This window comes from Haliotis rufescens, unplaced genomic scaffold (assembly GCF_023055435.1).
Source record: "Haliotis rufescens isolate VD_foot unplaced genomic scaffold, xgHalRufe1.0.p SCAF_3, whole genome shotgun sequence".
Lineage (NCBI taxonomy): Eukaryota > Metazoa > Mollusca > Gastropoda > Lepetellida > Haliotidae > Haliotis > Haliotis rufescens.
The window spans coordinates 37,379,492-37,395,780 of NW_025964001.1; the positions used below are offsets into that span (position 1 = coordinate 37,379,492).

The window sequence follows — 16,289 nt, forward strand, 5'->3', positions numbered from 1 at the left end:
AAATGCGAGTGAAGATGGTTTTACTTATTCGCCCTCTGTTGGCAATACAAAGCATTCTGAAAGGGGAGGTAATACTTCCTCATAAGGGTGGAATGATGATTGTTAACCAACTCTTCATAGTAAATTAATAATACTAATAGACTCTTCAATCTGCACAGGTTACGGTATGTACATACAAACTGCTGTCGGCAACGTCCTTGTCAACATGACCAACATCACTGAGAACTGGGGTGACGGCATCAAGATGTATATGTCAAACCTGACCTACTACGACTACCTGACGAGATTCCCACAAGAGAAGTCCTTCTGTAATACCCCAATCCTGACCGGCCAGACATACCCTGTGTATGTTTATCAGGATCTCGTCGACTTCGATGGAAACAAGATAGTTCCAGGCTTCTCATGCTCTAAGGTCAGCAAAACATTTGTTTCTATGTAAATTTGAAGGATATGTAGCAAATGTGGTGCCTCCTTTGGCCAGTGACTTTGTTTGAAATATACCTCTGTTCACCCAGCCTTGAATGGGTACCCAGTAGGAAATGAGAATGTGGCTGTTAACCTTCTAGCAGCAGCGCACAGGCAATTTGGGTTGTATACTTCCCAGGGAGCTGAGAATGAAAAATCGAATAGAAAAATAATAATGCAACGCCTTGAGAAGTCACATGGTGGATGGAATGTGTTGGTGCATGGTCCTGTGCACAGCACAGGTCTCAGTCAGGCGAAGTGTAAAAATGATGGTGTAGGTGTATGGGTGACTGTACTTGACAGCTTGACTCCTGAATTTCTAGGTCTTCTAAAGACCGCCTCCGTGGTCTAGTGGTAGAGCGTCCGCCTGGAGAGGGGAAGGTCCAGGGTTCAATACCCGGCCGCGTCATACCAAAAGACGTTAAAAGATGGTACTTGTTGTTACCCTGTCTGGTGCACGGCATTAAGGGGCTAAAACAAGGACTGGTCGGCTCGGAGTCAGTATACTGTGTCTGAGTGGGATATTCATGTTAAACTGTGGCATGGTATCTCAGTGAGCTAGCACTATAAATCGGCATCAGTCTGGACTAGTACAAGCACCCACACAAACACACACACGTACATGCACATCGCTATATAAGTGCAATAATCTTACGTTAAACCCCGTTTCACCTCACCTCACCTGACTTCACCTAGGTCTTCATGTTACATGATGTTTCCTTAGTAAAGTGAATTGTTTTGAAGTTTGCCTGTGTTCACCCAGCAGTGAATGGGTTCCTGGTAGGATGAGATGGTAATGTGATTGTTACCCTTCTTGCACTTGGGTTGTATACTGCCCAGGGAGCTGAGAATGACATTTTAATGCACACTGACCCAAAGGCGGGGGTAATAATAACATAGTGCTATGAGCATTGAATGGAATCTGACAGGTTATAAATGGCCATAATGTGTGTAGATCAGAAAACTGAAACAGAAGAAAACTATTTCAGAATTACATTGGATTTTTCCGATATTTTTGTGTCAGTGTCTGTATGAGAGAACTAGCTGGAATATTGCTGACTGCAGAATAAAAACATGGCTTCTTGCTTTGCACTACTATCTGATGTTTGATTGCGACAATACTAATTGTGATATTGGATGTCATTTGCAGAGCTATCAGACAACCGGGAACAAGAAGGTCGTGATTCACTTCATGGACTTGATACGAGACAAAATGGCCAGTGGCAGTATAGAAATACGAGAACAATCCAGTACGGGGACTCTCATTGGCACATACGATGTAACCAATGGCAGCTTCCCGCAATCAGTGACCACCAGATCCAACAGGGCATATATAGTTTTTAATTTTGATATTCCAAGGAACTACATATGCCACGACTTCAAACCCTGTGTTCGAATCCTCATGAGATTTACGACAGTTTTTGCGAATGGTAGGTTGCAATTGCCTATGAATGTTCAATTGAGTTGGAGGGACTTTTGAAGGACAGGATAGTTGGGTGGGGCAGTCGCCAGTGTTTCAACCATATTGCCAAGCATGATCACGCAGGCACCTATACTGCTAGCCGGAATCTCAACAGATCCACATAGGATATATATATAGGATGCAATACACAAATGGCATACGATGACATGCATCAACCATGTCAGTGAGCCTGACCACACAATCCTGTTAGTCACCTCTTACGACAAGCATGGGTTGCTGAAGACCAATTCTAACCCAGATCTTCACAGGGAGGTGCACATGTACTTGCTGATGAAACAGCCACCCTGAAACAACCTCTCTCTATGAAAATTCGCCCTGATTATGTTTCTAGGTTTGTCAGCACCATACCCGTGCTCGTGGGTTTCACCGAAGTGGTAAACGTCTGAGACCTGCATCACTTCGGGCTTTCCTCCCACATTAAGCTGACACGCCGCGATATAACTGGAATACTGTTAAAAGCGGCGTTAAACCCAACTCACTCACTCACTCACTCTATGAAAAACAACCAGAAAACACTCACCAACTTAGTACATTGACTGACCTTATGTGATCACTTTTACTTATGTACAGTGAACCAACCAGATGCAGTCACCATATGTTTAAATCTTCTTGTTTCAGAAACCGATGATGATTTCCAGCTGATCTACTCCGAGGTGTCAAATAATACAGGCTATGGCGTCAATATCCAAGACATGCGCAACAAGGTGTTCTTCAACACCAGCGAAGTCTGTGACAACAAGTACGGAGCCGGAATACGAATCTATCAAGGAGCAGGGGAGGTAACTGTCAACACCACCCTGATTGAGAGGAACATGGGTGCAGGCATCAACATTACATACTCTGGGGGCTTCCAGCTCCTCAACAACACAAGGATAATTGGAAACCATGGTTACGGTATCATCACTGAATATCTCCTGCTCAATCGGACCAGGATTGAGGCACATCAAAAGATGGAAATTGTCCGATCAGAATTTCAGTTAAATGAATGGCGAGCTGTGCGAGTCGGAAATTACTGTAAAGGAGGAAGCATATTGATAAATGAGAGTTCCTTCGCGTATAATTTTGATGAAACTATTGAATATCTGTCGTGTAATATCTCGACAACAAAACCAACCAATTTCAGTGTGGCATTCAATAAGTTTGACTCCAACTTTCGACATGCCATATTTGTGCGTCCGATGGTAAATACTGTCGGTATTATCAGCAATAATACTTTTCAAAATCACAGCCTGGGAGGGATATTGATTGACAATGGATATGATCTTCTTATAAGTCGATGGTATCAAAACTTTGAAGTCAACTATCACATTTTCCAGAACCTATTCACAGATAATTATGGACGCTATGCAACAAATATGAGGTTGACTCAAAACAGTCCGTTTCAGAAGTTGGAGTTTAAGTTTAACAAATTAGTTGAAAATAATATTCAGGACTCATTCATGTATCTGAACCCAAGGAGCAAGGCAAATGCAGTAGTGGTGGTGTCGTCTGGAAATGTCCTGGTGCAGCGGAACTGGATTCAGAATCCGAACTCTGTCCGTGAAATCGCCACCCATCTTGTGGATCCATCTATTACCATCAATGGCATGGAGAACTGGTGGGGAATCGAGGTCCTCAGTCAAGAACAGCTGGAACCGATCCACAAGGCTATCTTTGACCAGGATGACAGGTACAACCTGGCCAGGGTCAACTACTACCCTGTTCTGAAGACAGATCGTCTCTATGACAACATAGTCAGTGACAACGTGCCTCGGTTCCGGTGGCACTTCAGTCGACCTGGTAACGTAATTGGCGGAGTCTTGGAGGACAGTGACTTTACAGCGAATGAACGCACTGTGTATCATGTGGACAGAGATATTTTCATAATTCCCGGGAGATCCCTTGATCTTGGTCGAGGTGTGGTGCTGGAGTTTGAGAGTTCTGTTGGTATGGTAGTGCATGGTTGTTTGAGAGCAGACGGCCATGAAATTCCTAACACCATACAGTTTCGTCTGAGAGATGATCCTGACATCCTGCCTGTTGAGAACCGAACGGCTTCAGTTCGTCTGGTAGATGGTGAAGATGAATATGAAGGTCGTCTGGAGGTCGACATCGATGGTGAATGGGGTACTGTTTGTAATGAGGTCAGTAGCCATTAAACTCATATCTGGGAACACCAAACTGTTTAGAAAAGAAAAATTGTTTTAATATGAAGAAACATAAATAATAATTAGGCATGAGGACAGTGATTCTGTGATGAACTTGACAGTCTGTCTATTGAGTCTCCTAACCAGAACTGTATATTTTAGTGTATGGACAAGTATAATCTGAAATCATACAGGACCCAGTCTTCAGACTGATCGCTTAAGTCACAGACTGACATGATAATGTATTCAGAAATTGAAAACAGTACAACTGTCAACTCAGCAACAGTGTCCTTACGGTTCAAGTCCTCAGTACCTGAAAAGTCTTGGATAGTCTATCTGTAAAGCTACTATCTCCTGTGTAGGTGTATCATTGTGTTCAGTTTTGCTTGGGTCTTATAGATGGCATTTTCCACGTTGCCATGATCAAACTAAAACATTCACCTGAATATTCAACCCATGAAGATCCGGGGTAGAATAGGTCTTCAGCAACCCATGCTTGCTGTAAAAGGCATGAAGATCAACCTGTGAAGATCCGGGGTAGAAAAGGTCTTCAGCAACCCATGCTTGCTGTAAAAGGCGACTATGCTTGTTGTAAGAGACAACTAACAGGATCGAATGGTCATGCTCGCTGACTTGGTTGACGCATGTCATTGTATCCCAATTACGTGGATCGATGCTCATGACATCAATCACTGGATTGTCTGGTCCAGACTCAATTATTTACAGACTGCCGGCATATGGCTGGAATATTGCTGAGTGCGGCGTTTCACAACAAACAAACAGAGAAAGGACTGAATATTCACTCGCTCACTCAACAGGGTTGGTCGGAGCAGAACTCACTGTTGGCATGCCAGCAATTGGGCCTCGTCTACAACCCCGACATGCCGACAGCCAGACAGAAACTGTACAGCGCCACAAACCAGCCTATCCTGATGAGCTGGGTGAAATGTGATGAAGTGGACACTGACCTCACACAGTGTCGTGCAGTCCGAAATGGGGAGCACCAATGCACTCACAATATGGACGTCTTCCTCCGGTGTGAGCCGGCCACCTGGGCAGGTTGATAGCAGTTTTATGTTAGTGGTACTGGTGAATTATATGTTCTCTGTGGAGTGGAGACCTACCATGGGGATGGTCAGTCCAGTTGAACAAGGCACAGCAAGTTTGCTGTACTGGTAAACTGCCCGGATTGAGGTTGAGTGTAGTGGTCCCTTTATCCATGTATTGTTAAGAATGTGTTGTGTTGTGTTCATAATATCAATCACTGGATTCTTTGGTACAGACTTGATTGTTTACAGGCCACCATCATATAGCTGCAATATTGCTGAGTGCGGCGTTAAATAACAACAAACAAACAACAGGGATGCTGACAGTTGTGAAGGGGATCTCATTAGGTTTTACCCCTTCTCATGAGTATGTAGTATGGATGAGTAGTCATCAAGGGTAGGGGGCAGTCGGGTAGCCTAGTGGTTAAAGCGTTCGCTCGTCACGCCTAGGACCCGGGTTCGATTCCCGACATGGGTACAATGTGTGAAGTCGATTTCTGGTGTCCCCCACCATTATATTGCTGGTATATTGCTAAAAGCAAACTCAAACTCACTCACTCATTAATGGCAGGGACAGGAAAAATACATCTTTTCCCCTCTCCCCCACCAATAATCAATTATTATGATCCTTGGTTTGTGAGCACAATCCCTGTGGTGATGGGTTTTAACTATGTGACAATTGTCCACAACCTGCATCTCCATCAGCTCTCTTGCTGCCGTGATGTGACAAGAAATACTGTCTAAAGGGTCATGATATCTCACTCAATCACTTACTAAAAGTAAGTCTGTATCCAGTTGATGAATCCGAAACAAAAGTTGACATGAGAAAATATATTTACCAGTTTTTCAAGCTCAGTGGAGGGTCAAAATGTAGTCAAGGATAAGATGGCGGCCATTTGTCAGAATGAACAATATTGATGTGAAAATTATGAATACAAACTGATTCAGACTCATATCATGTACATGTTCTTGAGAAAAGTGAAATGTTTTACAGAGGTCGTGCTATAATATCCATGGATGGAGTATCATATGTTCATAATTATGTTTTTTGCTTTAACATGTTTGTTTATTTGTTTGAAAAAAACTCTTTGATTTTTGTTATTATTCAATATCTACTCTATTTCAGGTATAACGTTCCCTGCCACTCCGAAGGATGGCCAGTCCTGCACATCCCAGTTGCGCCACATCGCCATCCACAATGCAGGACTTCTAGATCACGCCACCATGGCACACACGCCTGCCCTCAGGATCGACTACAACTACTACCAGATCTCCTACATCACCATCACTGGTGCCCTGTCCGACGCCATCCACATCAAGTTTAACCACCCTCACACCGAGAACAAGCTGGAATATGGTAACATCACCAACGTGCATGGCAACGGCATCGTCCTGAGGAGCCCCCGGATGGACATCCTCTACACCCGAGTAACGAACAGCGACTACGCTGGCTTCTTATTTGACCCGTTCTTTACAGAATATGACTCTCTGCTTGTCCGGAACTCTATTTATGCCACCAGGCGGACATACATGACGGAAAATCCACAGTTGAACATTGGCGATAGAGGGATGATCTTCCTGCTCAGCAAGCCCGGGACTGCTATTGAGAGTAAAGCGTACTTCTGCCAGTTGTTTGTGACCAGCACGTTCCGCATCACACTGCAGGTCCTGGATTACTCTCCATTGACGGACATCGAGGAGGTGACCGTGTATGACTCAAGTCGGTCTGAGATTCAGCAGAGCACACACAGCTGGAAGATTGAGAAGGATCTGATTGATTTTCCAATTGTCTCCTCATCTCAGTACCTCACTATAAAGCTGGACATTAAGGGAGGGGTTCGTTCTGGCAGGCTGTCCTTTGCTGCTATATCATGTAAGTTCTCACTTTGTTGTTTGTTTGTTTCTTGATCCAGTTTATGCTTCTTGTAAGATGCGACTATGCTTGTCATAAGAGGCGACTATGCTTGTTGTAAGTGGTGACTATGCTTGTCGTAAGAGGTGACTATGCTTGTCATAAGAGGCGACTATGCTTGTCGTAAGAGGTGACTAACGGGACCGGGTGGTCAGGCTCGCCGACTTGGTTGATACATGTCATCAATCCAAATTGTGTCGATCGATGCTCATGATATTAATCACTGGATTGTCTGGTCCAGACTCAATTATTTACAGACCGCCGCCATATAGCTGGAATATTTCTGAGTGCGGCGTTAAACAACAAACAATCAAACAATCAATCTTGATCCAGTCCCTTGTCATAGCAGTATTTGTCGAAGGAGTGGAAGCTTGTTGATTAACCTTGCAATCAGCCTTATTCCAGTTATACAAAGGAGGATTGTCATTTATTGATTATAATATAATGATATTATGACCAATTTTCTAAGCCATCTGTACATGCAAGTCACTGAAAGTGACCACCTGTCAATTTAGTAACCTCGTACTTCAAACAAAGGCAACTGGAGAGCTATTTGGTTACCAGTTCTACCCCAGAATCCCCACATGGCCTAGTGGTTGAAGTGTCAGCTTGTTATGCTTGGTGTCCCCAGACATGATATTGCTGGATTATTGCTTTGTTTGTTGTTTCATGCTTTATGGCAGTCTGTAAATAATCAAGTCTGGACCAGACATTCCAGTGATTGACATCATGTGTGTTAATCTACGCAATTGGTATATGATGACATGCATCAACCAAGTCAGCGAGCCTGACCACCAAATCTCGTTAGTCGCCTTTTACGACAGGCACAGTCACCTTTTACGGCAAGCATGGGTTGCTGAAGACCTATTCTACCCCAGGTCTTCATGGGTCTGGAGTATACTGACAGCATACCATGCTCAAACTCACTATCAGAATAAATTATCAATATCAATTAAAAAAAGTTTCCAAAACCAACATTATTTTTCATATTCAGTTATTCCTTGAATTATTTCAATCATTGCCTTGACATTAGCAATACTATGACTTTGTCAGCATTCTGGAACTTGTTGAATATGGAATGTTGTTCATCATTATCAAGAGATAATATTTTTTCTCTCTGGTCCATTATGAAGATTATCATGTGCTGCAGAATTTCTGTAGAAGTCCTTGTTTTACATGTTTTAGGTCACTATTTCCATTTCATATCTGGTTAAAATGTTTAATTCACAACATATTCACAAGTGTGATTAGCTACAGAATCTCAAAACATGACCTGTGTGAGGATTACCACTAGAACAGGTTCTCAGTGTGATGCTTGTTTAGAGGAGGCAGCTGTAGTGAGTATTGGGTGGCCAGGTTCCCAGTGATTGATGCTTGTTAGAGGAGGCAGCTGTAGTGAGTATTGGGTGGCAAGGTTACCAGCGATGGATGTTTGTTAGAGGAGGCAACTGTAGTGAGTATTGGGTGGCCAGGTTACCAGCGATGGATGTTTGTTAGAGGAGGCAACTGTTGTGAGTATTTGGTGGCAAGGTTACCAGCGATTGATGCTTATTAGAGGAAGCAGCTGTAGTGAGTATTGGGTGGCCAGGTTCCCAGCGATGGATGTTTGTTAGAGGAGGCAGCTGTAGTGAGTATTGGGTGGCCAGGTTACCAGCGATGGATGTTTGTTAGAGGAGGCAACTGTTGTGAGTATTGGGCGGCAAGGTTACCAGCGATGGATGTTTGTTAGAGGAGGCAACTGTTGTGAGTATTGGGTGGCAAGGTTACCAGCGATGGATGTTTGTTAGAGGAGGCAGCTGTAGTGAGTATTGGGTGGCAAGGTTCCCAGCGATGGATGTTTGTTAGAGGAGGCAACTGTTGTGAGTATTGGGTGGCCAGGTTCCCAGCGATGGATGTTTGTTAGAGGAGGCAACTGTTGTGAGTATTGGGTGGCCAGGTTCCCGGCGATGATTGTTTGTTAGAGGAGGCAAGTGTAGTGAGTATTGGGTGGCCAGGTTCCCAGCGATGGATGTTTGTTAGAGGAGGCAGCTGTAGTGAGTATTGGGTGGCAAGGTTCCCAGCGATTGATGCTTGTTAGAGGAGGCAACTGTTGTGAGTATTGGGTGGCAAGGTTACCAGCGATTGATGCTTATTAGAGGAAGCAGCTGTAGTGAGTATTGGGTGGCCAGGTTCCCAGCGATGGATGTTTGTTAGAGGAGGCAACTGTTGTGAGTATTGGGTGGCCAGGTTCCCAGCGATGGATGTTTGTTAGAGGAGGCAGCTGTAGTGAGTATTGGGTGGCCAGGTTACCAGCGATGGATGTTTGTTAGAGGAGGCAGCTGTAGTGAGTATTGGGTGGCAAGGTTCCCAGCGATTGATGCTTGTTAGAGGAGGCAACTGTTGTGAGTATTGGGTGGCAAGGTTACCAGCGATTGATGCTTATTAGAGGAAGCAGCTGTAGTGAGTATTGGGTGGCCAGGTTCCCAGCGATGGATGTTTGTTAGAGGAGGCAACTGTTGTGAGTATTGGGTGGCCAGGTTCCCAGCGATGGATGTTTGTTAGAGGAGGCAACTGTTGTGAGTATTGGGTGGCCAGGTTACCAGCGATGGATGTTTGTTAGAGGAGGCAACTGTTGTGAGTATTGGGTGGCCAGGTTCCCAGCGATGGATGTTTGTTAGAGGAGGCAGCTGTAGTTAGTATTGGGTGGCCAGGTTACCAGCGATGGATGTTTGTTAGAGGAGGCAACTGTAGTGAGTATTTGGTTGCCAGGTTCCCAGTGATGGATGCTTGTTAGAGGAGGCAACTGTAGTGAGTATTGGGTGGCAAGGTTCCCAGCGATGGATGTTTGTTAGAGGAGGCAACTGTTGTGAGTATTGGGTGGCCAGGTTCCCAGCGATTGATGTTTGTTAGAGGAGACAACTGTTGTGAGTATTGGGTGGCCAGTTCCCAGCGATTGATGCTTGGTAGAGGAGGCAACTGTAGTGAGTATTGGGTGGCCAGGTTCCCAGCGATGGATGTTTGTTAGAGGAGGCAGCTGTAGTGAGTATTGGGTGGCCAGGTTCCCAGCGATGGATGTTTGTTAGAGGAGGCAGCTGTAGTGAGTATTGGGTGGCCAGGTTACCAGCAATGGATGTTTGTTAGAGGAGGCAACTGTTGTGAGTATTGGGTGGCCAGGTTCCCAGCGATGGATGTTTGTTAGAGGAGGCAGCTGTAGTTAGTATTGGGTGGCCAGGTTACCAGCGATGGATGTTTGTTAGAGGAGGCAACTGTTGTGAGTATTGGGTGGCCAGGTTCCCAGCGATGGATGTTTGTTAGAGGAGGCAACTGTTGTGAGTATTGGGTGGCCAGGTTCCCAGCGATGGATGTTTGTTAGAGGAGGCAGCTGTAGTGAGTATTGGGTGGCCAGGTTACCAGCGATGGATGTTTGTTAGAGGAGGCAACTGTTGTGAGTATTGGGTGGCCAGGTTCCCAGCGATGGATGTTTGTTAGAGGAGGCAGCTGTAGTGAGTATTGGGTGGCCAGGTTACCAGCGATGGATGTTTGTTAGAGGAGGCAACTGTAGTGAGTATTTGGTTGCCAGGTTCCCAGTGATGGATGCTTGTTAGAGGAGGCAACTGTAGTGAGTATTGGGTGGCAAGGTTCCCAGCGATGGATGTTTGTTAGAGGAGGCAACTGTTGTGAGTATTGGGTGGCCAGGTTCCCAGCGATTGATGTTTGTTAGAGGAGACAACTGTTGTGAGTATTGGGTGGCCAGGTTCCCAGCGATTGATGCTTGGTAGAGGAGGCAACTGTAGTGAGTATTGGGTGGCCAGGTTACCAGCGATTGATGCTTGTTAGAGGAGGCAACTGTAGTGAGTATTGGGTGGCCAGGTTCCCAGCGATTGATGTTTGTTAGAGGAGACAACTGTTGTGAGTATTGGGTGGCCAGGTTCCCAGCGATTGATGCTTGGTAGAGGAGGCAACTGTAGTGAGTATTGGGTGGCCAGGTTCCCAGCGATTGATGCTTGTTAGAGGAGGCAACTGTTGTGAGTATTGGGTGGCCAGGTTCCTAGCGATTGATGTTTGTTAGAGGAGACAACTGTTGTGAGTATTGGGTGGCCAGGTTCCCAGCGATTGATGCTTGGTAGAGGAGGCAACTGTAGTGAGTATTGGGTGGCCAGGTTCCCAGCAATTGATGTTTGTTAGAGGAGACAACTGTAGTGAGTATTTGGTGGCCAGGTTCCCAGTGATTGATGCTTGTTAGAAGAGGCAACTGTAGTGAGTATTGGGTGGCCACAATGGTCACACATCTTCGAAGACTAAGTTGTAAGCTATCACTGAGTACTATGTACAAGTATGTTTGTTCCAAGTCCAGCTGTCTCTGAACCCCCCAATCCTACTCTAATATTTTACAAATATTTCAAGCCCCTGTTGATTGCATTGTTCTGTGATGGAGTGGATATCTTTGTTCTGTGATGGAGTGGATTATTGCTCCTTCTAGCAACCACTGGTTAGCTTTAGCCAATATGTAGTTGAATGTTGCTAACTGGCATAAAATAACATTTATTCACTCACTTACAAACTTAGGAAAGGTAACGAGTGGTTAAAGTGTTTGTTAATCGAGAATGAAAATCGAGTGCAGACTGACCGGGGTAATAACGTAGCCAGGGCTTTGAGCATGCTTTAAGATGTGGATTTGGCACATTATAAATATGCTAATATGAATGCTATCTTTATTGTATGATCCCTAGGGAGCTGAGAATGAAATTTAAGTGCACACTGATCCATTGACCGGGGTAATAATGCAGTGCTTTGAGCATGCTTCAAAGTGTTGATTTGATGCATTATAAATATGCACATTATAATTGTTATATCTGTGACCTTGTCTGTTCCCTGTTTCAGATCAGTACGAGCCAACACCTCCAATACTGAGGACGCATATGCGTAACTGTACATTCAGCTACAACAACCAGGGCATCGTTACAAAGCATTACAACAACCCATCCAACAGGAAACTCGAGCTGTACCACAGACACAAGCTGGAGACGTTCGTCTTTGAAAGAATCAACGTGTTCCACAGCCGGAAGGAGGCCATGTACATGCCGAGCGTCACCAAGTACAACGAAGACTATGTCCCTACTTGGGAGGAGATGACCATTCCCCAGAAGGTGGCAACGATCGAGTATACCATTGACCAGTGCCACTTCCTCGACAATGAGTACGGAGTTCTGGCAGAGCATAATCATGTAGACTTTGCCAACAATGTCTGGCACTGGACGGTGAAGCGTTCCGACATCATGAATATTAACAATGGTGGGTTTGAGGTTGAACTGCCAAGGGTTAACGATGAGGAAGGAGGCGTGAAAAAACACAAGATTGTGTTCCAGGACAATATTGCCAAGAACAACAGGAAATTTGCTTTTACTGTTGCAGGATATTACGCCAATGTGAGCATTTTGAGTAACACCTTCATGAACAACTTGTGTCGGAAGGGTCTGATGACAATCTCAGGCATGGAGAAGGATATGCATCTGTACAGCAACAAGATTGAGTCCAACACGGGGACCTACATGATTGACTTGGACATCATAAGCCATTCTGAATACTCTAACCAAGTGTCAGGACTCATGGAGTTGAATGAAATATTAGGCAACAGGTACTATCAAGGACAGGTGGCTCCAGGCTCAGAATACAGCCCCAAGACCTTCACTGTTGCCTTCCGGGGCCTTCAGAGCATGAAGGCCAAAAAGAACCTGTTTGAGAATCCGGACCTTGGCTTTGAGCTGGTCGCTGCCACAACAGCCCTCTCCCTTGGGAACACTGTCGATGTGAAGGAGAATTGGTGGGGTTCAACTAACATTGATGTGATTAGGAAGAGAATCTTCGATTTTGATGACTGGAATAGCTATGCCATTGCGACCTACCATCCCTACTTGACCAAATCAGATGTTAATTCTGACGTAGCCACTGGCCCACCTGTGGATCTTCCTCTTGATTTGCGCCGTCTTGGTGGTCGAGTGACCAAATCGCTGAGTTTGCCCTACCAGACTACACCGTACACTGTTGTTGCTGACTTGACTGTCATGCCACAGGCAACACTGACTATTGCACCTGGAACCGTGCTGCAGTTCAGACCGAATGTAGGTATTCTCGTTCTCGGCAAACTTCAGGCTCGGGGACTTCCTTACAACAGAATAAAACTCCAGCCTCTGAAGGACACAACCTCACCGAGAGTGAAGAGAGAAGCTGAAACGTCGGAACACAGACAAAAGCGTCAAGTTTTGGGAGACGTGCACCTGAAAGGAGATGGAACTTTGTTCAACGATGAGGGATTTCTGGAAATGTACAACACTTCCACCCAGTCCTGGAATATCATGTGCGACAACCAGTTCAATGAGAAAACAGCAGAGGTCGTCTGTAGAGCTCTTGGCAAGGAAACCATCAATGTCCGGGTCCGATTCACTCACTTGTATGATCACTACATCTATGGCAAACCAAGCTATTTCCGAAAGGAGTTCTGGACATTTAGTTACTACTGTCGAGGCGATGAGACCTCGTTGGAGCAGTGTGAGAAACGATACAACTATAACCTCCTGCCATGTATCTATGCTGCCAACTACACCTTCATCACATGCGGGCCTAGGAACCTGGAGAGCGATGTGGACTACTGGGGGAACATTAGGTTCGCTACAGACAGCTACCAGGAGAAGTTTACTCTGGACCAGAACTTTTACCAGGACTCCTATGTGGAGTATATGGACATAGAAGGAGCTGGAATCCTACATGGGGAAAAGGTTGGGGCCATACAGACTACGTACGTCACTCCAGTGTTCAAAAACATCAACATAACCAAATGTGCTTCTAATGGCTATGACATCATTGCGCCCAGAGATATGATGGAGATTAGGAATCAGAACATATCCGGGAATCTCGGGTTTGGTGTGAATGTCCTAGTCCTAAACGGGGAGTCGAGTGCACGAGAGTCCTCCTTCACTCCGCTCGGCATCAGCACCATCCCCTACCATGTGTATGGACTGGTGGACATCTGTCGGATGGAGAAGGAGATCACGCTGGACAACAGGATGATCCTGTACTACAAGTATTCTCACAAAGCTGTTGACTGTGTCAAGATTATCCGCAGCTCCAACCCAAGGAAGACTGTCGGACTCCGCTTTCTGCAGCTCAATCTCTTCCATGAGGACTTCTCGTGGAATTCCGTTGAGTTGTTTGACGGTCTAGTAGTGTCCCAGGCTACCCTGCTGAAACAGATTCTGGCCAACACAAGTGGGTCGGAGGTGCTAAGGCAGTACACCAGTACAGGCGATACTCTCGCCATTCACATGCATGCCTCGGTCTCCTTCCAATATTATGGGTTTATTGCTGAAATCGTGACTGTGCCACCTACGGGACTGACTTATCCTGGTAAGTGAAAAATATTGCCCTTCATTTTTTTCAAAATTAACAACTGAAATAAGAAGGCATAGTTCTATTCAAAATATGATTTTATAAACACCTTTTGTGTGCATTTTAGTGGAAACTTTTATCTCAAGATAGTTACAATGTATTAAAGAAATTAACTTAATACACAACCCAGACATCATTTGGGATTGTTTAACCACAAGCCTCATTCCATATTGTTATACCAAGACATGTTTTCAAAAAAAGAAAACTTGACAGGTGATAAATTATATTTTCTTCACATGTTCTGTTGAACTTATATTGTTGCAGCTATTGTTTTACTGAAAGCTGATTTGTATTTAAATCATGAGAAAGGTTTTGATAACAAAGGAAATACCAAAGGCATAAGTTGTAATTTGCTGTTATAGCTTATGTCTTGAAGAAAGTTTGCAAGAAAGAATTTAATATTTTTTCAAAATGTCATATTTAGTTTTGAGTTTCTAAACAAATTTGAATAATCAAAAACCATTACAAGTGTAGTCTCTATTTATGATTGTAATATTGTAAATAGATGACATCCTGCTGGGATGAGAGAGATTTGAGATCATTTGTTTTGTATAACAGATAGCAACTACCGCCATGTGCTGCAGCAGACGGTCATAAGGAGTAACCAAGATGGCGCCATTCAGTACAAAAATGTAGGGGAGATAAATCCGTCACTCTTCATTGATCACTGTTGGCTTGAAGGTAATGGTGTATCCATTTTGAACCTGACATCTCCACCAACAATTGACATCTCGTTGCAAGGAACAGTTTTATTCGACTTCAGCCACAACTACATCAGTCAAAACAAGGGAGGAATGTATTTCTCTGCCAGGACGAAAACCATCGCAACTGCATTACGTGGAAACATTACTAATAACGTATTTGCATATGGCTCCCACGGAGAGGCTCTCAACATCTCAGGGCATTATTACCAGCGTGTTTTCCTGTTCCAAAACTACTTCTACAACTACACAACAGGGGACTACCGTGACGTCATCCACATCAAGGACGTCGTCGTGAACTTCACATACAATGTCATTACGAATAATGTCGGTCATTACATCCTGGCAGCCTATAATAGTCCCGATCCGCAGGCACGGCAGGAGTACACGCGGTGTGGCTTCAATGACAACAATGCGACGGCCCTTTATGAGAGTACTGTCAAGGTCGGCAAAGGTCGCCCGGTCTTCCACCATAACTATCTTGTCAATGAACTCAACGACTTCGAGTTTCAGTCAAGCTCAAAAGAAGAGTAAGAATCTGTTTTTTCTTTGATATACATATTTTTTTAACTGTTTTAAAGCTTCTATTTTTACATGATTTAAACTTTGTGACATCAGAAAATATATTTGTATTTTTATTCAAGGGAACAATTTTAGAGTATTCTGGATATATAAAAACTACACATTCTTGGAAAAGGATTAACCCTCTCTGTCTAGGTCCCATTTTGCTATGTGATCAGTGTACTTGCTGTCGTATGTCCTATACTTGAACATAGACTTACAGTTGTTGAAACTTAGATGGCTTTGTGAAGCAAGATGCTGTGGCTGTAATGAGGCATGCATGGCCCTGTGGTCTGTGGTCTGTGGTCTGTGGTGTTGCATCCCTTAGCTGTTCTGGGATCCGATGTGGGTTTAAATGCCACATTCACCCATGATATAATCCTTAGTCAGTGCCACTCACATGAGTACAAGACCTGTGACTTTCCTCCACTAGTGAGCTGGGACACTGTCATATAGCTGCAGCACATGACCTGTGACTCTCCTCCTCTAGTGAGCTGGGACACTGTCATATAGCTGCAGCACATGACCTGTGACTCTCCTCCTCTAGTGAGCTGGGACACTGTCATATAGCTG

General features: G+C 44.6%; 1 protein-coding gene across 1 annotated transcript in view; it reads left to right on the plus strand.

Annotated features, from left to right (window-relative positions):
* Window positions 1-16,289, plus strand: part of LOC124118749 (protein bark beetle-like) — a 39,262-nt gene that overhangs the window by 13,588 nt on the left and 9,385 nt on the right. Inside the window, exons 5-11 of the mRNA XM_046481003.2 lie at window positions 159-412; window positions 1,616-1,895; window positions 2,567-4,071; window positions 4,893-5,133; window positions 6,247-6,993; window positions 11,893-14,412; window positions 15,013-15,685. Coding sequence (XP_046336959.2) covers window positions 159-412; window positions 1,616-1,895; window positions 2,567-4,071; window positions 4,893-5,133; window positions 6,247-6,993; window positions 11,893-14,412; window positions 15,013-15,685 — 6,220 coding nt within the window. The remainder of the gene's footprint in view (window positions 1-158; window positions 413-1,615; window positions 1,896-2,566; window positions 4,072-4,892; window positions 5,134-6,246; window positions 6,994-11,892; window positions 14,413-15,012; window positions 15,686-16,289) is intronic.